The sequence below is a fragment of the Procambarus clarkii genome, chromosome 81 (assembly GCF_040958095.1).
Source record: "Procambarus clarkii isolate CNS0578487 chromosome 81, FALCON_Pclarkii_2.0, whole genome shotgun sequence".
NCBI lineage: Eukaryota > Metazoa > Arthropoda > Malacostraca > Decapoda > Cambaridae > Procambarus > Procambarus clarkii.
Genome location: NC_091230.1, coordinates 22,174,300 through 22,198,938, shown reverse-complemented (window position 1 = coordinate 22,198,938; position 24,639 = coordinate 22,174,300). Strand labels below are relative to the sequence as shown.

Genomic DNA, 24,639 nt, shown 5'->3' with positions numbered 1-24,639 from the left:
CTTACCAACAGGCATTTGGAGTTTTATGGAAGTCAGATCTACGTTGCATGAACTGTATGTTGGGAGTGATTTTGAACCCGGATAACCCTAGAATCTACTGATTGAGGGCGTGAAATTTGTCTTTTATAAATTCATTGGATTATTAATTTATTTCTTCCCTTAAATTGTATTTTTATCACCAGATATTCAGATTGTTGTTTTTTAAAAGTTTTTCTTGACTAAATAATTCACTGTAAACTTGTGTAATATAACTATTAATGTACTTAACAAGACATTTATGAATAAAATTCATGAATTTGAAATGCTTAACTCGTCAAATAAAACATTTTGAGAGTAAAATTTGGAACCGTCAGACAATACGAGGATGATTCAGTATTGCTACCCCTCTTGCTAAATTAAAAAAAAAAATTACAGACTGCATTACATAATCCTGCATGTCTTGCCTTCACCATATTAACCTCGACACACTAACACCGCCCAACTTTCGCCTGGCTGACTACACCCCCTACACCCTCTTATCCTTCATAAACGTTTGCAATATTGTGTTACATTTGATAGCCCCATTACACATGAACCGTCTTTTAAAAATAAAATGACTCGCATATTTGTGTTTCTCATCACTCGGTACTTTCTTCAGCCAAGTGTGGATTCAAGTGAATCCGAGATGTTAGAGAGCAAGACAAAGTCAGGAAATTTTAGTGTGTGAAGGTTTAAGCAACAAGATAAAAACATGCTATGAAATTAGTTTATTGAGAGGGCTTAATCTGAAGCTTTTAGGTTCTGCTGTAGTGGGCATGGGTTTTCTATGATTAATGTGATTTGAATAAATAGATAATATTTTAGTACTGCATTGTTTTACTCTATTCAACTATCTTATCAGTACAAGTGTCCCCCACACCATGGATGTTAAAAATAGGATAAATTAGTCATGGGCAGATAAAACAAATGCATGTACAATATAACTGCTATGGAACTTATCACCACAACTTGAGCCCCATTACAATAAATGTACCATGTAAATGATGTGTAGCCCATTCCCAGCAATGTCTCGACACAGCACCCACTTCATAACCAAATTTATTTTATAATCTCCCAGTTATCAGTTAATCTGATAAAGTGGCCATTCAGCTTTATATGTCTAGTGCACCCCAATCTAGACTACTGGTACTATATTTACCTGAATTTACCGAAGAGCTAATAACACTAGTTGGCCTCGACAAGGACAGGAAGCCGGCAGCTTGTCACCCCCCGTATGCCCTAATATCTAACTTATCAACCAGTCCTCTGGGAGGTAATCACTTCAAAACCACTATGTGATTAGTGCTTTTATCTATTCCCTATTCATTGGCTGGTAAGGTTTAGTTCAGTAAATATGGGGTAATGTTAAACGTGTAAAATATGAAATTCTAATATATTTATGTATACCCTTTAATTTTATTTTCAGAAAACTAAATTCTTCAGATCATTTACAAAGAAAATATAAATAAAAAAATATAAATGATATTAAAAAAATGAACCAAGTACTGTATAGACATATTTTAAAGTAATTTATAATACAATAAAGTAATAACTTGACTTACAGTAGATTCAGATTCAGATTTTTATTCAGGTAAGGTATATACATACAAGTGATGTTACATTAATGGATTGATATGGATTGATAGTACTGTAATCTGTTTAGGACAAATGTTCACTCGCCAGTTTACAAGTAGATTATTGGAACCGTAATATGCTTTCAGATAAATCATAAATATATAGCTAAATATCCAAATGCTTAACCAGGGAATTTCACCTTGAGAATGACCTGATGCATCGAGACCTCACCTAAAAATAGTTGCTTCCTCTGGGGTTCAGTCCCTGAGCCCATTATGTGCCTCTGTAACCCTTTCTACTACCGCCCACAAGATGGGTATGGGGTGCATAATAAATGAACTAAACTAACTCTTATGCCAAGGTTAGATATATTGAAAAGTGAAGAGTATTTAGCCTGCTCAATATAAAAATTATATAAAATCTGCCCCCCCACATGCACTGACGAGTTGTCAGTACTTTGGCCCTCATCCTAGCCTGGTAAATAGATGCCTAATTCTGGGAGGATTTGTTTAACTTTCCTCATGTTTAGAAGATACAACTTCATCGAAACGAAACAGACAGCAATAAAGTAGATTCAACTTTACTTATATTACCTTATAGTATTAGTAAGCATAACTCATTTAAATACAAATGATCACATGAAACTGGTCAAACTCACTAATGAATGTTTAACTTCGCAAAATATTAACCAATAATTAATTTGTTAAGCCCACAAACCTGTTCAATCTTCTGAGCTCGTTCATCAAGAGCTTTTTGGAAGGGAGTCAAAGATGCTTGCTTTTCTTTCTCTTGTTCCTTCAAAACCTTTTTGTCATTGTGTTTCTCCATTGCCTTCTGTAGCTCACTTTTTTGGTTGAGAATATTTACACCCCTGAAAACAAAACAAGAAATTGGAACACACCACAGTAAATCTGAAATTGCAGCATCAATAACTGAAGCCTGGAAAGAAGGAATGGTGCCCAACCACTTGGACGGTCGGGAATTGAACGCCAACCTGCATGAAGCGAGACCGTTGCTCTACCGTCCAGTCCAAATGGTTGAGGTGTGTTTTTTCCAACTGAAGCCTAGAAGAGTAAAACGTATTAGTTGAGAACGTCCAGTGTCTAGAGGAGTCAAGATGAAAGTACATTATACTTCAAGAGATATAGAATTAATTTTGATCAAATACAGTACTGTACTTTAATATCTTAGAACTAGAGTGTAAACCCTATTTTCTGTAGGTGCATTAAAATGCTTTTTTTTTCAAAGATATTTACAAGTGTAAACAATCTAGTACACCCGAGGCCTAAAAATGCAGAATTAATTCCATGTTAAATGGAGAGTCATCAAGAATGGGAAAAAAAGCACTTCACCAATGTCAACTTTCACCAATTTTGTTGAAGGTTCATGAACAAATCTACAAGGGCCGTGATGCAGCCATCTGATGCATCACGCTATTGTGATTTCTGTGTGTAATAAAGGCTCATCTTTGAATTTTTCCTTCAAGATTAATTCCTACCTTTTATCTTTCATCCAGATTAGCACTCTGGATTACGTTGAAACTTACAGGTGTAAACCCTATCTATGCGCGTGGCAAATTTCGTACTAAAAGCATTGTCGAGATAGTGATAACACCCCTTGAATTATTAGTTTATAAAATTAAACTGCTACTAGGGAAATATACATCAAATTTTGTATCTTACAGTTTTATAAAATGATTCTAAAGCACATTCATCACAACAAATTTTAAGTTATTCCATGTATGTACAGTAGCAAGTTTGGGGAGGTTTCTGCAGTTCATTGTTGTGATATCGTAAAACTAAGAATCTCTCAGATTATAGTGACGATCCTGTCTACCATAACACACACTATACCTACTCGCCTAGTTGTGCTTGCAAGGGGTTGAGTTTCGGGCTCTTTGGTCCCGCCTCTCAATTGTGGATCAACTGACATACAAGTTCCTGAGCTTATTGGGTTCTATCATGTCTACATTTGAAACTGTTTAGAGAGTCTGCCTCCCCCACATCATTGCCTAATTCATTCCATTTTCTATATTAACTATTAGTAACTATTTTGACACTGGGAAAAAAAATTGTGTCTTTGTGGCTCATATGAGTACTAAGCTTCCACCTGTGTCCCCTTGTTCGTGTTCCGCCCATGCTAAATAGTTTATATTTGTCTACCCTGTGAATTCCTGAGAATTTTGTAGGTGTTGATTACGTCTCCCTTACTCTTCTGTCTCCCAGGGACGTGAGAATTAATTCCTGTAGCCTTTCCTCGTAGCTCATGCAAAAATCATTTTAAAACTATGGAAACTATTCCACAACAGTCAAATCAATTTTGACCCATTGTCGGGAATAGGAAGCCTGTACTTGGGCTTTTATCGAGGTCCAACTTCAGACCTTGCCCAGGATGCAATATTCAAGAGTTGCTGAACTCTGGTACCTATTTACTGCTGGGTGAACAGAGGCATCAAGTGAAGGAAACATGCTGAATGAGCACGTGATTTTGCTTGAAACGCTTTGCATGTTGGTGCATTTATTTAATATGCGCCCCCCCCCACCCTGTACCTACATACCCCTCTGCAATATTCTTAAATATATTTCAAGAATAACAATTGTGTATACAAGCTAGAAAAAGTCAATACTAAGTACATTGACGGTATAATTATATCACGTCTTACCTCTTTTGATTGAACATTAGTTCTCTGTGGAGATTCTTCTTATCCGAGGATTCAAGGTAAGGGTTGACGAGCTTCTTGGGCATTATGAGACCTCTTTCATCTAGTCGTCCCTGGCCGGAGTGTACCTTTTCTTGCTCTTTGTTGTTGCTGTTAGATAGAAAAAAATATAAGGTGTATAAAAAAATAGACTAATAATGAACATGTTATTTCCGAGAACACCTGAGCATCTTTTACTCTTCTTGCGAGGAAATCTACATGATTGCCAAGCCATAAACAGAACAAGAATGAAAATAATTAGTCTAAAGAATAATAATAAACTTGCGAAATGTTTTCACGATTTGATTAACCCCGTGACTCTACCTTTCTGTTGGGGGAACCCTTTAAGTATTTTGCAAAATCTCTCTTAAACCCACACTTGTCCAATACATTAGGTTTGCTATCCGTTCTAATCAACAATGACCAAATACTCGTTAAATCCAGCCGCTAAACTCCCTCTTTATGTATGAAAAAACTTTTAAACAAGACTCAATTGATGACGTATGTACTTTCCCGAACAGTGCTTCGTTCAAGTCCTCTGCACGAATCGCACCTAAATGCTTCATTTATGTAAATGTGTCACCCAAAAGAACCTAAACACTTAGGTGTTTAAACTAAAACTGCACAGTAGGCTTATATATAACATTAACTTTTATTTGAGAATCTTTTTCAAATATACAGGACGTTAAAATTTCCTCTAAGTAAAGAGGACGGGTCAAAGGTTCTACGCGGGTAAATTACTAAATAGCCGTAAAGTTGTGGGGTTAATCAATAAATAACTTACTTTTCAATAAATCTTTACCAATTTCCATTTACTAATCCTTTAATAACAAAATGTGAAACATTTTCCACTATATATCCAGCTTACCTGTTAAAAGTTTTGTAATTATGTGTTAGTATTTTTCTTTTTATAACAAAAAAAAAATCCCATTTTATTGTTTTACAATAATTGTCTCCATAATTAATGTGAAACTTGGGCTCGTTTTACCACAATTTAATATTTTGTTGCATCATCGTTTTATTAATAGGTCACGCTAAAATATTAATCATTGCTTTTTTACCCAATTTCAAACAGATGGCAAACTACTTTTTTCGCAAGCTTTTGCAAATTATCGCGGAAACCACTGGCCTAGCCTCTCGCTCTAGTACATGACACGGGAAACCCACCTAATCCATGAAGATGCTTATAGTCCAAGGAAGCGTAATCAAGTAATAACGTGCTTGTCTTGGAAGCTAGACGTAGATATATAAGAATTGAAAAGAAAGCATTGAATGTACCGTTTATGAACAAGTGACCTACAAGTATTACACCCATCTACAACACAACCAAGTGATATCCATAACAAAACTATTGCCATGCCTCCACGACGTAACACGAAGGCTCGCGTGTAGATAAAAAACTTACGAGTTGACCTGGTTGTTCCTTGCGACCATAGAGGTAGTTACTGAGGGCTTGGAGTCCGTCTCGTCGTCGCTGTAGTCAGGCTCAGGGATCATGGCTCCGTACACCACTTCTGCAACACACACATCACAGTTACTAACAGCACCAACACTGGTCCACACACACACACTTCCAACACGCCAGTTCGTACTGTTACTCTTACCAACACTGTACAAATTAAACGAGTTGATCTATATGGAAATGCTTACATTACATAAATATTTCGCAATGCCTTTACTGTTGCAATGTCTATTGCATAACGTGCCAGTTACATTCTGCACGTTTACATAAATCTGTTAAATATGTAACAACGTTCCACACGTTTGAGTAAGTGCATACCGAGAATACAGCAGCTATATTATAATTACACAATATATAATTATATATAATTATACATATTTTATATTTTATATAATTATATATCTCTTAAAACAAAAAAGGTCCACCATGCAGAAGCTTAAATTAAACATGTACAAATTAAATTCGATATAAATTAACGATTACTATTAATAAGCGTGAGATAAGGTAACGAGGTTGGGCACCCCAAACTGATTTCCCCTCCCCCCCCCCCTCCCGCCACCAGGAGTACTCTATAATAATAATATAATAATTTTTATTTAGGTAAAGGTACATACATAGAGATTTTACAAAGTTTGTTGGCTTTATAGATAGAGCTAGTACATACAATGCCTAAAGCCACTATTACGCAAAGCGTTTCGGGCAGGTTTCTCTCGTCAACTCAAATTAATGCTCTTGTACACCAAAATACAATAAATTTATAATATACATATAAATTTATTAAAGTTGAGTCTTGCAACCGTTTTGAAGCCTCTAACGTTAACACAACAATACTATATATAATACAATAATCTTAGTTTTCAGTTTTGTCTATGTAATATCACCACTTTGCGGTGCTATTTCAGGAGCCTGAAATAGCACTTTGTAGTCTACCGTGTACAGCACTTCACGTAGCCAAATAAAGCAGGCTATGAACCAAAGCACTATTTACGATACACTAAACTAGCCAAACAACATTGTATAGTTGATCAATGCTGTCTAGAGTGTCAACATTTGAACATAATGTTTTGAAAATACATATTCAATTAGTATTATTGTATCCTAAACAAAATTATATATGGATATAATATTCATGTCGTGTAGGAGAACTGCGTCGGGTTAAATAAACAATGACAACATTAAGTAAGCGAAGACATAGCGACCAACAGTAGGCGTTGAAGAGCATCATAGCGTGGAGATCTTTACTATACTGTATAGTATAGTATATTACTGTATAGTATACTGTATAGTATAGATCCTGGGGACCATTCAGGCTTGTTCACACCATTCTGTATATAAATATATATATATATATATATACTATATCCCACGCTCCAGCCATGAGGCTACCAACACACTGGAAAAGCGGCAGGGGCGGCAAGGTCAGTACATGCAAAATGACGTTCGAGTGCGCCCCTAGAAAACTATACACAGTATATCGCCAGACAAGATTAAGGGGGAGCGTGAGTGGGAAGAGGCGCTACAAAACAAAACAGAAATTCCGTAAAATGGAATTATGGGTCGAGTATAAATGACGGGGATGATGTTAGTGTTAGGAAGTTGTGTTAAGCAGCACCACCACACTTTCCGCAAGATATATAAATGTCTCCCCCCCCCCCACGCAGCCCCACTCCTGTGCCAGATAAGTCCAGTATGGGCTCACCATAGCCCGTGCTGCTTGGAACTTTTTGTTCCTAGAAGCTGAATCTTGAAATTCCGCCCCCCCCCCCCCTTTCCTCCACCCGGCCGTCTGAAATTCGTCATTGGCAAATTTCACAATATTATACAGTATTTGCTAAGGGTTGAGATTCTCCCCTCAATCATGCTATTTATGTACGTGTGTAGTACAATATGGGCATGAAAAAGGTGTACTATAAATCACAGCGAGTCAAACATTCGCGTTCTCTCTCCGTGGGTCATTAGGTTAGGCTTGGTCCCAGCTTTTTAGTACACCATTTTCTGCCCGTTGTGGCAACTAGAGATCAGGTTGGAGGGTGTGGGTACAGGTACAGTTAGGATGAGGCTTTCAAAAGAACAGGCTACAGAGCTGAGTAAATATAACTTATTTAAACATTGCAAGAGAGAAGTTAACATGGGCAATACCGTCACGCTCAAAGATCATTCCTCTAATACAAAAACTGTACATTTAAAAACTCATGCAGTAACAAAAGTCACAAGACAAAAATTAGTCATTTTCGAAGAGGACAGAAAGCAATTAACATCAAGACGTAAATGTTTAGAAAACACTGACATTAATGTAAGTTTCCTTTGGCGTGAGTTGTCAACACAGCAAAATAATATTAAATTATTAACACTGAGGCAGAAAACTGAAATATTTACCATACGTATGGTAATGAAGCCTTGTGCCATGGTCTATAACCAACAAATAACCCAACCAACACATGAAATGACGCATTTCACGTGTCAGTTCGGTAATAAAAATTGGTACCGTGTCTCATGCTCACACCACAAGGTGGAAGTCGAGGATGAGGTCCAGAGGTGATGCTGGAGTTCTATATTAAGTGCGAGCAACTATGCTAAGGAGAGGCTGAAGGATGACGAGTATTGATATAGGGAGCCGAAGCAACTAGGATATGGAGGGCGAGGCTTGAGTGTTACCTCGACTGCCCTGCTGCTCGAAGAAGGCGAGCTTCTCCTTGATACTGGGAACCTCCTCCACGGGGGCACGTATATACTTCTTTAGTGGCATTTTATAAGTAACAAAAACAATATAAACGATTCTCCTTTTCACTGGTTGTATCCTAAAAATGTCAATCACAAAACCAGTTCAGTTCTCAGTTACAAGGATGGAAAAATAAAGAAGTATTAAAAGTCTTGTGGAGAGTAGAGGAAGACCAGCCCCCAGGTGGAGTCACTTGACGCAGCTGTGCTCGTCCCAGCCGTCTCGCACCACTGAAATAAAGAGTGAAGTGTTCAGACCGCCAGGAAGTGAAGGGCTACCTGTGTAAGTCAGACCACGACTCCACACAACGTCCCAACACCGTGGACCCCTCTCGCTTGTTTTTTCTTCATATATATACGTCCCACAGAGTTCAATACACAACTCACGAAACTTCACAAGTGAAAACAATACACGCTTAACGATACAGTAGCCTAACGATACACATGTTCTTGTATCTTAACGATACAGTAGCCTAACGATACACATGTTCTTGTATCTTAACGATACAGAAGCCTAACGATACACATGTTCTTGTATCTTAACGATACAGTAGCCTAACGATACACATGTTCTTGTATCTTAACGATACAGTAGTCTATCTTAAAATTGAGGCTTTAAGCTGCCACCTCCTGTTTGAGCAAGACTCGTTGAAGTGATCTCGATTAAAGTCTTCTAATTTGGTCAATAATTTTAAGTTTAGAATTTGTATTTCCGAGGCTATCTGCCTTTCCTCGAATGTTAAGACTTGGTCTGGACTGATTCTAGTCTCTCTGCGATTAATATCTTCCAGTCTAATACTGTAATGTCCTAGTATAGCTGTGCTCTCCATAAATGGAGTGGTATTCGCCTAGCTCGGGGCTGTTGTAAGTTAACCTGGGAGGGTCGACAAATATCTGGAGAGCATCCAGGTTTCCATGCTCCTCATCCATCTTCTTCAGTTATATGCATATGTATATATTTCATGAGGTACCCGGCTGTTCTCGGGTCTCGACCCCCCCCCCCCTCTCACCTTTTCTATCCGTTCCATCTTTCTGCTCCCTCCCCCACCCTATGAAAATTTAATATTAGAGAAAACAGAGAAACGGCTAAAACTTTGTGAAAACAAATCCCCAAACATAGGAGCAGCATCTGACCAATTACACCATCAAGCTGACCAATTTACCCATTCGACCTCTAACTCTCGAGTCGCTCGCTCCTCGTATACCATCAGTCGTTTCCTCAATCGTATATACAATTATCATTCCACTCTAGATAAAAATCCTTGTAACCAAACGAATCTTATCGGCACCAAGGTAAACGAAACGTACATAATGCGTAAATACATTCGTGTGTGCGTGTGATAGAGTCGAGTGTATAATATCACTCTCTAGGCATTGAGACAAACTTTTTTCATCTTCTGTGAGAGTTGCATTTGACCTCTTGCATGTTTGCGCACACTACCGACACCTCACGTTAATGGCAGTCACCTCGAATGATCGTTATCCTGACCATCACTGTGAATGACCGTTATGGTATCCTGACGTCACCAGGAATGACTTCAGTAGACGCATGGGAGAGGATGTGGGAGATAATGGGAAGAAAGCGTGGAGTAAAGAGGATGTGGAGGGGGAACCATTGTGTGTTCCAGTCTTGTTCGTTTCACTTGGGTTAAGTAATTACTGATGCGGATTCGGCGCCGGTAAAACTCATACTAATGAGTTTAACCGGCGCCAAATCCGCATTCAGAATAAGAGATCATTCTTGCGTTAAAAATACTACTATTAATATTTAGAACTTCCAGAAAAATGACTAAATACTTCTACGACCACGCTGCGACTGTGGATTGAACTTTATAATTTCTTTTACAGTCGATTTCGGAACATGCGTCAAATTGCTTCTAGGAGCAAGAAATAGGCAGCTGGAGGCTAGCAGTGGCCTCAAGGCCGCCTGTAACCACAACAGGGCTTGGCTACCCGGGCTGGAGCGATCAATGATGCATAGCCAAGAAAGTCCTCCCCTCCCCCCATTTACAAACCTCCCACGCGGGTGGGGGGGGGGGGGGGTGGGGGCAGTTAGTAATCACCTGCACCCACACTTTTACTCCTGCACCTGTGTGTGGGGGGCGACCCCCGCCAGCACCCCTTCCTGACCCGTGCCAGCTCTCAATACCATGCACGGTTTGTTGCTGTTTTAGATTTAGCTACTCAGAGCGAAGTGTCCATGTAGCACGGGCTATGGCGAGCCCGTAAAGTCCATGCACGGGACTACACCTACGTTTATAGGTACTAACAATCGACCAGTCACTACATCTATATCTCTGTCTTACTGTGCGCCAAAGCGACGAAGCCTCCAGTAACTGTTCCTCTCTCATTGGCGAGGATGGGGGGGGGGGGAATCTTTAGGGCATAATGATTCCCCCCCTCTCCCCCCCCCAGGGCAATTAGCAATCCTCCACAGGATGCAAACCACAACAGCTGTCAAACTCCCGTGTACCTAATGCTAGGCGAGTATATTTCACCATCAGGTGAAAGGAAATGTGTGCAAGCGTCTCTCACGACCCGGGCTCTTTCGGTTATGAACCAGCTGCGCTCATTGGCAACACTGCCAGCTGGAAAACGTGAAACACCACACCAGTAAAACGACCAAGTCTGGTCTCTGTAACCCTCTAGGTGTAATCAAGCTATTGAGCTATTAGCTGCTCACCTGATTGATACTTTTGGTCGGACTCGTCACTAATTGCAACACAGATTAAACCAATTTCACTCTTTCTCCGTAAAACAATATAATGTCGAATCAAACTTTTTCCCAAATATTTTGAGTGCAACATGTGTTGTTTAAGTGTCAAAAGACTGAAAGTCAATGGATTTTCGGCGAAAGTATTTTAACAATTTTAGCAGCAAAAAGGATAAATGTCTTAAACAACTGTCACATAACAGTCACGTGATTGAGGAGAAAATGGCACCAATTTAATTGGACTTCAATCCTGGCCTCGAGTTCCTCCTTGACCTTGTAAGAGGCAGGTGCAAGTCTAACAGCTGCTGCTGCAGCACCAAGCTCTACAGGTGTCTAAGGTAGGGAGTGGGCTTTATTACTGGATAGGCTGTGCCGAAAACAGACATCTGTAAACATGACAGGTGCGTGCGTGCGTGTGGCAACACTTTTTTGTGCGAACGAAATGGTTGTTGCTACTATACATTGGCTGTAAAATAACATTTTTAAATATATGCGTACCTATATACTTACAAAATAGGACAGCCTGAGACTACAAAATTTCAAAATGTTGAGCCATATACAAAAAATTATTTTAAATGTTGGAAGACATTCTATGTTACTAACCGAGTATGTCTAACTAAACAGAATGCAATGTTATATTTATTAAAAAAAATGGCGACTAATACTATTTTGAAAGGAGAAAGATAACAGTACGCACGTTTAAGTTCTAGTGAAGATTTGCATATTTAACACAGTTCCAGATGACAGAATTTGCATTTCGTCACTCGAATCTTAAAAAGAAAAATCTCAGCAAATCTGAACATTCAGCTTCACAGGAAGTTAATCATTACATCTTGAACCGTACTTTTAAAACTAACTTCAGAGGATATAAAAGCTCTTAGACCACTGTATAACATATGGCTGGTGAAAAAGGCGTATTGCCTGACAGCTGAATGGACAGCACTTCGGATTCGTAGTCCTGAGGTTCCGGGTTCGATCCCTGGTGGAGGCGGAGACAAATGGGGAAAGAAAAAGAAAAAAAAAAAAAAAAAAAAAAAAAAAAAATTCACCCTGATGCCCCTGTTACCTAGCAGTAAACAGGTACCTGGGAGTTAGGCAGCTGCTACGGGCCGCTTCCTGAGGGGTGTGTAACAATAAGGAGGCCTGGTCGAGGACCGGGCCGCGGGGACGCTAAGCCCCGAAATCTCAAGATAACCGTATAGGAGTGAGAAAGACCATATAAAAGGGTCTTAGATAAAAACTGGGTCAAACACCCTTACGAGGAAATACCTCACACACAATATGACCACTTAAAATCTCAAACATGGACGCTTCTTAGCAAATTACAACTATGAATCTTTCAGCGAAAGGAACTATTGAAGATACATCAATAGCCTTCAGCTTACGTCCCCTCCCCTAACACACACGTGTTCCCAAGCACAGGTGGGGCCGATCGTGCATACAAATTACCTTGGAGCAGCAAAGATACCTGCTCCCACCTCCTGCACCCACTACCTCGAGGAATCGCATGCCCTTACAACACCGTCAAATGAGCGATATTACAGACCAGTTCACAGCAGCTCGCAAAGGCCACTTTACACTACTGCTACTAAACACTCAAAATGAATGTTCAACACCAAGGACTTCACTACGAACCTCACTAAAGATGAAAAAAAAAATTACGAAGAGCAAGGTATTGTATTCAATCACATTAACAATATTGGGGATCTGATTAAAGTTGTTACTGAACGCTGATCCTAATAGTACTGGGCGCAGACCTAAGTATAATTACTGGACGTGGAACTCTAATAGTAATTAAAACTGGTAACAAGTACTGTACACAGGTACACAAGGTGTAAGAGTATCACTGTTACATTGCGTTATTTACTTCAGTAAACGCATGGGAGAGGATATCCTATTCACTTCCTTAGAGTGGGACACCTACGTCAATTTTCATTAGTCTGAGAAATTGAACAAATCAAGTTGTTTAATTCTATTAAGTACACCAGTTGGACGCTCTGCTGATAGCGTTACAAGTGCGCCCCCCCCCCCCCACACACACAGGTGTGCAGCCTCGCAGGTGTGGTACACTCCCAGATGTAGAGACCATTCACACCTGGTACACACTGACACCACCCCCCCCCCCCACCATGACCATTCACACACAAGCCTCGCCTGCGGGTCAGGTCAGAGCTGGGGGTCAGTGACACAGGATATCTGCATTACATTACCTACCCCTGTTCAATCATTTGCAATTGCTTGCTTTAACAACCTACCGTTATCATAAATCCCTGACCCCACACACCTTAGCTAAACGGGTGTGTGGAGCTAAACCTTACATATGGCATCACGAAAGCGAGAAAGCCTATTCCATTTAATTTTTTGTTTCTAGATATTCTAGAAAATGTATGAACGTTAGCAGTTACCTAATTAAACTATACCCAGTAATCTAAATGAAAATGAATGCGAGCGAGCTTATGTAGCTTTGTGGTAAGGAATCTTGTGCTTAAGGCATAGCAAATATAAACGTTTTTCTCCTCCAACAACCAGACTGGCGTTGTACCAGGTGTCAGTCCAACATATCCCTCTTTGGGGTTACGACATTACACTTTTTTTTCCTCCCTTGATATAGTGGTAACAAAATCCAGTAAAACGTTTAATTCCAACCGTAAAAATGAATACAATCGAGGTTTATCTCCAATGTTTATTTTTGTATCCAAAAAATTGCCTTTCCCTTGTCTTGGCCCCAACCCAAGCTGCTCTGGACCCATCACTACACCGGTACACCCAACCATCGATAACTAATTACTGTATATATTATAATATATTATACATGTAGTTATATCCATAGCGAAAATGGGAAAGCGGGCGAATTGTCCTTATAAATATAATCTCCACAACTAAGGTGCTTTAATTGTCTTTTCCTTTTTTCATTGTAGTTTTCCTACACAAGATCACTGTTTTTGATCATTGCTGCGTAGATATATTTATGCACACAACAGTAATTCTTACATTCTCAGAAATTTGTTAATTTTAGAATAAGTAATCACAATGTCAAATTTCTTTTTACGATGGCCGACACAGAGGCAGGTAATCCCGGTGTGTGCAGGGCAGCCCTCACTGTGGAGGACACGTGGTAGTGTAGTGGGTGTGGTGGAGAGGGACGAGGTCAGCGGAGCACGGCAGCGGCACTGCTGACTCCCAGGGCGACGCGGCGGCCACTGGAGTGGACACACGCACACCGAGGCTAGGCTATACTACCACTACCACCACCACCCACACTAAGCTTCCTCCACCTGCGCACCCTAATCCCCCCCTCTCCCTATTATCCTTAACCCCTCATGCGCACTCTAATCCTCCACAACCATTACTCTCCATCTGTTCACCCTAGCCCCCACTACCACCACTATTCCTCCACTTGCGCACCCTAACCCCTCCAGTGCTAGACTACACCCTCCCCCCTTCCCTTCTTATATACCACACACACTTCTCGGTGCAAGCAGGTGGCTTCTGCTTGACGTAAGCGAGAGCCAAATCAGCTTTAAGATCCTTCGGCAAATATCCTGAGCGTTTCCGCCAAACTTGCAACACCTGAGGCTGAGAAGATGGTTACAAAATGATTGCCAGTTGACGAGCCTCCTGAAGGGAGTGCAAACTCGGCATGCATGCTTTTGGGGTAAACAATCTTCTCAAACTTTAATCGTGGTACCGGATGGAACGTTCCAAGCTGCAAGTAGCAACTAGCACATCAGGTCAAGATATTCTTAAGCTCTTCGTGGCACCGTCGGTAGTGCGTGTGGAGGTTAGGTTCGGGCAATTTAATACGGCAGTTTAGTGACTCGAGAGGACGGGCCGACATCAAGCCGGACGCCTAGACAAAGATTGACTAACGAGGCTTTCAACGTACAAACGAGACCCCTCCTCTGCCCGGACTCGAAGTGCTGAATAATCGATGACTGCTCCTCACTATTAGCACCATGTCGAGAATATATCATTAATAATGACACAGAAGACTGCTAGCGAGCGAACACATCATGTTCAGGTCTGATCTGGTGTGAACCAGTGGGATTGTATGCGTGTAGCCTCCTGTGGGTAACTGTGCTGCTAGCTGAGGTACAAGGTATTCAACCCGAAATGTACGAGTACTTAAACGGAGAATTTCCATCTCTCCGGCCTCCAGCAGTTTAGATGCACCAAGCTCCGTTAAGATACGCTCTGGTAAATATATTTTAATCGGAGGTAAGAGAGGGAGAACGCGTTTACCAGCGCCTGTAAGATCACACGAGGGATTTCTAACCTCTAAAATTAATACTTTAAAATTATCATGGTTATAAAAAAAAATATATGAATGCCTGTCAGTTTCACGATCCAAAGACAATGGCATCTCCCCCACCCCCGCTAAAAGGACGTGTCTTAGGTATACCAGGTACTTCTCAAAATGACATTGTCAGACTTTAAAAGAACTATCGAGAGAGACACGCAAAGTTGCAATATATAATTCTCAGACAATTCAAGAGTTTGGGCAATGACTCGATAATTGGGCATAAGAATGTTAGCAAGTTCGACAAAATTATTAACCACTGGTCATTTAACGGTAACCTGCTATGAAGAAAACTATAGTTAACTGAAAAGGGTTAAAAAAAATAAAGTTAAAACATTTTAAGTCTTTCATTACGTACATGACTTAATTTCTTGCCGAATCATAAGTAATGTCACCATTTTAACACGAGTTAAACATACGAACATGATGCAAAATGGAGCAAAAAGTGGTCGGCCTCTTGAGAGCCACAACGAGCTGAAATGAGGCTTCAAGAGTCTCAAGAGAGCCAGGAGTTAAGAGCGACACAGCTACCAAGTAAAAGAGTCTCGGATTAGGGGGGAGAGTATTTCAAAAGAGGACAATTATAAGAAGGAAGTGGTGGGGATGGAAGAGAGGTCCTTCACTTAAGAGGGTGAAGAGGCTTGTGCTAGGGGGCTGGGACAATAGCCCCGAATTGCATGTATGGATCCGGGTGGGGCTAGACCCCCCCGCCCCCCCCCCCCCCCAAACCAACACGAACGAGGCTATCGTCATATAATATCCACTGACTTTCCAATGATGGAATCGAAATAAAGAATAAAATTATTACTGTTATTTACTAATATTCTTCATGAATACAAACTAATTTTTATTCGTGTTTTATGAACATAATTACATATTAGGCTATCATAACCAAAATATTTGCACGATATTAGAAGCCAAGTTGAAAATATTGTAGAAGTGCATAACCCAGCGTGTCTAGGGGGGGGGGGTTGAGAAGCCCCAAGGGTTGCATCAGGAAGTCATGACTACACATGCTCAGTCCAAACATGTATCCTTGCCAGCCAGTAACACCGTCTCTCTAACACGAACACTTGCGTAGAGATTAATTTCGCAGTAGCAGGATGCTAAATTGCTAACCTGCCGTCTACATCTCGACACTTCGTAAACATTCTTCATGTGTTGATTTTCCGAACTCGCTGGTAATATAATGTGAAGCCACTACTTGCGTGTAAGGTTTTATTAAATTAAATTATGTACAAGGGATTTGCTACTTACCCACTCAACGTCCTAGTGGGGATTCGAACCCCAATAGGGCATCATACCTGGTGGGTACCGAGCCATCTGACCTACTAGACGTAACAAGGCGGTTTACAACTCTACTGACCGTAGTGCCGGACGTTTCAAGACAATAGAGGTGTAATAAATACCATACAAGGAGCAGCAATGACTGCTCGCAAAATAAGATCAAAACTTCTGACCATGGGAGATTTCAGTCACGAGGAAATAAACTGGGAGGCAAGAAATCTGCTGGAGCTGATACGAAGAGCAAGGTTGGACACCACACAAGCAAACTTTCTAATGTAATATATCTTAAGAAGGAACGCGAGCAAGGAGGAGGAGGAAGTGACCGAGCTATCACACTAGACCTTGACTTAATCCAGTATATGGCAGATGTTGAGAAAATGACCACGAAATTCTACTAGGGGTTAGTAACTTGTGTAGAGGTATGAGAGGATAGAAAACCAGCAGACTAAAACAGGATAAAATAAAACGTTGGCAGTAAAATAAAAATGTCCAGAAGGTGGAGAAAGCTTTAGTCTAACACTGAGGGGTAATACCAGGGGTCATACTATACCAGGGTAATATCCGAACTCCGTAATAATAATTACCCGTAATTCGGGTAATATCCGAAATATCCGTAAGGGGTATTACATACCCCTAGTCATACAAGGGGAGGTTAATACCAGCCCATGGTGGTATTACACCTCAGTGGGATAGTTTGGGAGATGCATAGACAAAAAACTTAAGAAAACTTCAGGTAAAATAAAGAATGCGAGAAACTATGAAGCAACACGAAAACTATACAACATCCGGGGCTGAAGAACGACTGACTACTGCACACATCCACATCAGACAAAAAATATATCAACGATCAAATATCAAGAAAAGATCAGAGGTGAGGAGGCAAATGGAAATCGAGAAGGAAATTTGCGTCATACTAGACAGAAGTTTCCACGACTTTCATGTTAGAGGCTGAGCACCTTCCACAAGTACAGAACAACGGGTTTACAGAAGAGGAGTCTTGTCTGACAAACCTACCAGAGAGCTCTAACAAGACGATGATCACTGGGAAGAGAAGAATGGGAGTCTTACATCTTCCTGGACTGCCAGAAGGCCTTCGACCTTCGATCATCAACAGGATGTTGACCAGACCACACACTACAAATTGAAGGGACGACGACGTTTCGGTCCGTCCTGGACCATTCTCAAGTCGTTCAGAATGGTCCAGGACGGACCGAAACGTCGTCGTCCCTTCAATTTCTAGTGTGTGGTCTGGTCAACATACTTCAGCCACGTTATTGTGACTCATCGCCTGCATCAACAGGATAATATCAGCAGTGCATGCAAAGCCGGTGGTTATTAGAAGATCTTTAGCAACGTGGACAAGGTAGCTCCCAGGATGTTGTACACTACCGACGTTAGACCAGTACTAAAATATGCAACACAGCTGTGCAATAAACCCATTCCCCCCCCCAAAAAAAAAAATAGGCAACTCCCGAGGTTTACAAGACTGATGTCTGCCTGAGCACAGAGCTTCAAGGAAAGGCCGAGTGAACTATACCTCATCAAGACGAAACGAAGTATACGAGGAGAGACTTTTACAACACAAAGATGCTGCAAGACATTAACTAAGTGCACAAACACGAAGTGGTTAGCATGAGACAGGAGAGGGCGTGAGACCGTAAGTGCTAACTAGAAACTTGGTGGGTGGTGGGGGGGGGGGGGGGGGGGGGGAAGGTGGTACAAGTTCAGTAAATGCAACGAATTAAAAAGAAATTAGTTGAGGCTAACTCCAAACGTGGTTTCATTAATAGGTGCAGGAAGTTAAGGACCTTCACCCTGTAACTTGTCCTGTCACATACGACTATAGCACTAGCGTCACCCCTCTTAAGCTGGGTCATACGACTAACACTTGCGTCATCCTCTAGCTGCGTCATGCCACTCATTCTTGCGTCACCACTCTAGGCTGGGTTAAATTTAATCAAACTAAATTAACCCCCACAGCAGATAACAGATAAATCAGTTGAATTTTGCTAGACTTGCTTGATGTTACGGCCGTATATCCCCACAAAGCTAGTCGTATCCCTTAATAGATTACCACTAGTGTATCCCCCTACTAGGTTACCCCAATTGTATCCCCTACTAGGTCAGTACTCCCCCTCCCCCATCACCAAACCCCTGCGGCAAGAATGTTCTTCCAGTACGGTGTCGTCCAAAGCTCTGAGCAGCTCATCAGGGCCACCACACTGACCAACCTCCAATTATACTCTAAATATTCCCCCAAACATTAAAGTAAAGTATATATACCCGCCGAGAGCTTGGTCAACCCCTGAGCGGCTATCCTTCCACGAGGCTACACGGGGGATTTAGGTTAAATAAGGGTAGAGAAGCCGCAAGACCGCCAGCGCGACCTGTTTCAACACACGTTCTCACCCACAACAGGATTTGAAATTAATATGGACTCGCCGGACTTGGAAAGGAGAGTTTATTGGGCCAAGGCCGAGCGATGACACTAAGAGAGCTTAATTCAAATGGGAAACGTACAGCACAATGTGATCTTTCTCATCCCAGGAAGCTCTGTAACCTTAAAGCCAGTGGTTGAATATCTAAGACTCGTTGATTTAACGTTCCCACTGCGTTAAAAGATCATTATGTTTGGTGGGCAGCTGTGCCCCCATAAGCAACATGTCTATTAATTAGTTAGCGAGCTTATACTAGACATTGTAAGTTCGTATCAACAATGGAATACCAGAAATTGGGAGATTTGGAACCTTTTCCGTTGCACTCGCCATATGCGTACACTACTTTAGCACGTATGAGATACTTGTAAGCTCAACTATTTATTTCTGGGCGAGATGTGAGCTCACCATGGTGCAGCTGGTAGTGCGCGTGTGCCTGGGTAGTCCATGAACACAGGTTCGATCTCATTGTATAGCCTCAATGTTTGATCAGAGATGCACGACTTATTTGGGGGTATTCAGTCTTTTGTTACTGTGAGTTTAGAACTCAAGACAAGAACTAATCTTGTTCCGATCGCGGTCTTCCCATTTTCTATTACAATACCGTCTCAAAATTATTAAGTTTTACAACGCATACTTAAAAAAAATAATTACTTTCATGTTATCTTTATTAATTACTACCTTTATTAATAGCATAAACCTTTTATTCACAAAAAATATTACCTCATCGATATTGCCGAGCTACGGAGTATTTCCCGGACAGTTTTACACAGTAAAACAGCTGCTTGTCGCACGTCACACATGACATCTATTGTAAACTCCAACATGACCAGGGAACCATAACAATGGTTCACAGTCGTTCATTCACAACCTTAATTTTTTTTGCAGCGTAAAAATGCCGATTACAGCTTAAAATTGCAATATATACCTATGCAATTGTGGCCAAGAATGCGCGCGCACTCGGAGCATTTATCACTAAATCAAAGTGTTGAATCACCCCATTTGAATGTAGCTTCAAGGTTCACCAATATTTTACTTGTAATCATGACATGGGAGCCGGTCGGCCGAGCGGACAGCACACTGGACTTTTGATCCTGTGGTCCTGGGTTCGATCCCAGTCGCCGGCGAGAAACAATGGGCAAAGTTTCTTTCACCCTATGCCCCTGTTACCTAGCAGTAAAATAGGTACCTGGGTGTTAGTCAGCTGTCACGGGCTGCTTCCTGGGGGTGGAGGCCTGGTCGAGGACCGGGGACACTAAAGCCCCGAAATCATCTCAAGATAACCTCAAGATGACCAACATTCAACATTCTCAGGGGAATCAATAGGACAGACAAACACTGTTTACCAAGTATCAGACCTAAGATAGGTTTGGTCTTGCATTTATGTTGCTAAAAAAAAAAATCTGGTTTGTCCAAATTTCAACAATACAAAAAAATCAACTTTCTGGTAGTCCATCACGTCATATTGGTATCTTGGATCACATGGTTACGCTACGTACTTTAACTCCAGGTGGAAGGCCTGTATATAACAAGGTTTAATTGATTCATTGAAGAGATCACGGGAAACATCTCCCGTCCACGAGGCTAACCATAGCCCGTGCTTCCTGCCCCGCTCCTGTGCCAGGTACGTTACGGGCTCACCATAGCCCGTGCTGCTTTGAACTTGTTCCGAGTAGCTTAATCTATAACAACAACGATTGATTGATGAGGATTAAGCCACCCAAAAGGTGGCACGGGCATGAAAAGCCCGTAAGTGGTGGCCCTTTTGAGCCATTACCAGTATCAAGAGCCGATACTGGAGATCTGTGGAGGTGCGACTGCACCCTGCGTGACGGGAGATGTCTCCCGGACCAAATGGTGACCAAATGGTCAAGGTTTAATGTTTATTGTGGGTTAATAAAGATGCAGCTACTCCCTAGATCACCCAAGACCACACTATCCCTTGCACCAGCTGTCCGGCGGTGCTCGCACCAGCTGCAGGAGGAACCCCAACTATTTTTTTTGGTTTTTGCCTCATTTACAGGAAGAACATACAAGAGCCGCTCTTAGTTATTTGCACGAGGACGGAGAGACGTGATAAGCAAGGCAAAACAAAATCTTATTAGCAGCCTGTGCTTGTTAATGCGGGGCCGGGGGGGGGGGGGATAAGGGGGAGATAATGGGATCAGAGGTGGTGGGAGAACCTTCATAAACCAACAGATTTATCGAAATAAACCAGAGCCTAATCATTTACCATTTTTTTTGGTACCACAATTGGCGGGTTAATATTTTCACATGTTTTATGTCCTTTAATTAGCGAATATCTTTTACATCATAGTACCAGTGTGCGCGCGCACCAGGACTACGGGAACCCTCTTCCCTGCGCTGAACCTCTTGTTTACCACCACCAGTGACACACACGTAAGACCAATCCTGGAGTATGCAGCCCCAGCATGGAGCCCGTACCTTGTCAAGCACAAGACGAAGCTGGAAAAAGTTCAGAGGTATGCCACTAGGGTAGTCCCAGAACTAAGAGGCATGAGTTACGGGGAAAGGCTGCGTGAGATGCACCTCGCGTCGCTGTAAGACAGAAGCGTAAGGGGAGACATGATCACTACCTACAAAATTCTTAAGAGACATTGACAGGGTAGACAAGGATGGATTATTTAACACGAGAGGTACACGCGCAAGGGGACAGGTGGAATCTAATTATCCAAATGAGCCACACACACATTAGAAAAAACTTTCAGTGTCAGTAGCTATTAAATAGAATGCACTAGGAAGCGATGTGGTGGTGGAGGCCAACTCCATGCACAATTTCAAATTTAGATATGATAGAGCTTGAGAAGCTCAGAAATCTGTACACAAGTAGATTGACGGTTGAGAGGCGGGATCAAAGAGCCGAAGCTCAACCACGGCAAGCACAACTAGGCCAGTACACACACAAAGATAACTATACACAATTCCTCATCTTCCAATGCTCTCCAACTCTATATATATCCGTCTTGTAGCTCAAATGTTGAGCGTTTGAGCCCCCTCGTCACCCCGACCCCTAAACCCCCGGGGCTCTGGAACCGAGCTCAGTTACGCAAGATCTCACGGTAACCCTCAACCGGTTACATCCAACGCACCACCACACAACCTGCATAAACAATCACCAAGAGCAGTGCATTATGAAACTATATAATTGACAGACTAACAAATTACGTGAACTTTTGCAGCAACAGGTGTCGAAATGGTTCATCACTAAATGACACTGACGAGGGTAGGTAAGACTGGGCGACAGACTTTGTTGGTAGATAAGACTGTTTGGGGGAAGCGGAAGAGACGGCAGACATCTCCCGTCACGCAGGGTGCAGTCGCACCTCCACAGATCTCTTAGTATCAGCTCTTGATACTGGTAATGGCTCAAAAGAGCCACCACTTACGGGCTATTCATGCCCGTGCCACCTTTTGGGTGGCTTAATCTTCATCAATCAAAGGGGAAGAGGGTAGAAATAGCCTAAGCTACTCTATCCCTTTGATATGTACTTTATTGTCTCAATAAACGTACTTTAACTTAAGACTGTGCCAAGCTTATTCCTCGATTGTGAGTCACGAAGTCGATGGTATCTTATCTTGAGATGATTTCGGGGCTTCAGTGTCCCCGCGGCCCGGTCCTCGACCAAGCCTCCACCCCCAGGAAGCAGCCCGTGACAGCTGACTAACTCCTTGGTACCTATTTACTGCTAGGTAACAGGGGTATCAGGTGAAAAAAACTCTGCCCATTGTTTCTCGCCGGCGCCCGGGATCGAACCCGGGATAACACGTCCAGTGTTCTATCCGCTCAGCCACCGGCTCCCCCCTCGGTATAAAATTTTGTACGATGTGGTTTCCATCGTTATCAAACAGGCTACCATAGAAGGTCCTATAGCAGAGTGGTCTGCGCCGTCGGTGCCCAACCGAAAGATTCCGGGTTCAATTCCCGCAGCAGGACAGAAACGTTCGGGCAACTTTCCTCTTACACCTAATACCTTCGTTCACCTAGCAGTAGATGGGTAGCCAGGAGTTAGGCAACTGATGATTGATGATGAAGATTAAGCCCCCAAAAAAGTTGGCACGGGCATGAATAGCCCGTAACCAGGCAACTGTTGTTGGGTGGCGAGCATCCTGAGGAATGCAAATCACTTTTTTACATGGGACCTCGATAAGCTTAATAGCTCCATAAGCTCCCTTTCCCACAATGATAAACCAATCTTGACTCAGTGCACTATTTACCAGCAAAAAAATTATTTTTTTCGGTGTAGTTTTTAATGTAACATTTGTCAAGCATTTTAATTCAATATTAATATTACGCTGCTCCTTCATATTTCTTAATGAGATATCGCAACTGTGGTAAAAAATATCCAGAATTAAAGCTTAACCGACAACTAAAGAAAACGTATATTGCTTCAGGGGATACTGAAGACTAAAAAGAATTATAATACTTTCAATAACTTAAGAATAATAATTCAATAACTCCTATTTATTTAATATACACACGTCCTCACAGCTGAGTGGACAACGCTCTGGGGTCATAATCCTAAGGGATTCGATTCCAGGTCGAGGAAGAAACGAATGGGAAAGTTTCTTTCACCTGATGGACCTGTTCACCTAGCACTAAGTACTTGCGAGTTAGAGAGCTTCTACGCGCTACATCCTGGAGATGCTTGCGAGCAACTTTTAGTAGATATACGATGAAAAATAGGTCTGGAGTCTGTGAAATTACCAACGACGATTAGAAAGGCGGGGTCCAAGAGCTAACAGCTTGATCCAGCAGGCACAATCAGTTAACACACACACACACACTTCACCAGTTGATTGACAGTTGGGAGGCGGGACCAAAGAGCCAAAGCTCAACCCCCGCAAGCACAAATAGGCGAGTACACACACACCTGCATTGCATTTTACACGGAACCGCAGATTTAGGCCTAGTTAGCAAAGACAGTCTTCCCTCATTACAAATGTAAAGTCTAACGCTTAATTAACATACATTAGTAATTCTTTATGAACATAGACCCAATTTTACCCACGACAGTTCAAGTTAGGAAGGAGAGGTGGCCTGTTCAGTGTACCAGGCTTCTCGGTGCATATGCACTGAGATTTACAGAGAGAGACTAAGTTTAGTCTCTAAGACCGTCTCACTTTAGACTAAGAGAGAGAGACTACTGGACTAAGTTCAAGGCTAAACATTCTTAATATTAAGTACTTAAGCACGTAATTAAGTAAGTAATTAAGTACGGCAAGTAATTAAGCACTTGTGGTTCCCTTCATAACCCTGTCGGAGTTTGTTAGGCTTTAAGCCCAACACCAGACAAAGTTACGGGATTATACGCTATTCATATTTTGTTCAAGTTTCGGTTTGTCCGGTTAATTCGAGTCACAAATATATATTTATATCAGTTGTCGATGACTCTTAGTAATCACCAAATCTTA

The 24,639-nt window shown here is 41.7% G+C and overlaps 1 protein-coding gene across 1 annotated transcript in view; it reads right to left on the bottom strand.

Moving 5' to 3' along the window:
- LOC123772988 (uncharacterized) overlaps positions 1-24,639 on the bottom strand; it is a 198,635-nt gene that overhangs the window by 3,126 nt on the left and 170,870 nt on the right. Inside the window, exons 5-7 of the mRNA XM_069315346.1 lie at positions 5,697-5,805; positions 4,256-4,402; positions 2,311-2,464 (exon numbers count right to left, since the gene is read on the bottom strand). Coding sequence (XP_069171447.1) covers positions 2,311-2,464; positions 4,256-4,402; positions 5,697-5,805 — 410 coding nt within the window. The remainder of the gene's footprint in view (positions 1-2,310; positions 2,465-4,255; positions 4,403-5,696; positions 5,806-24,639) is intronic.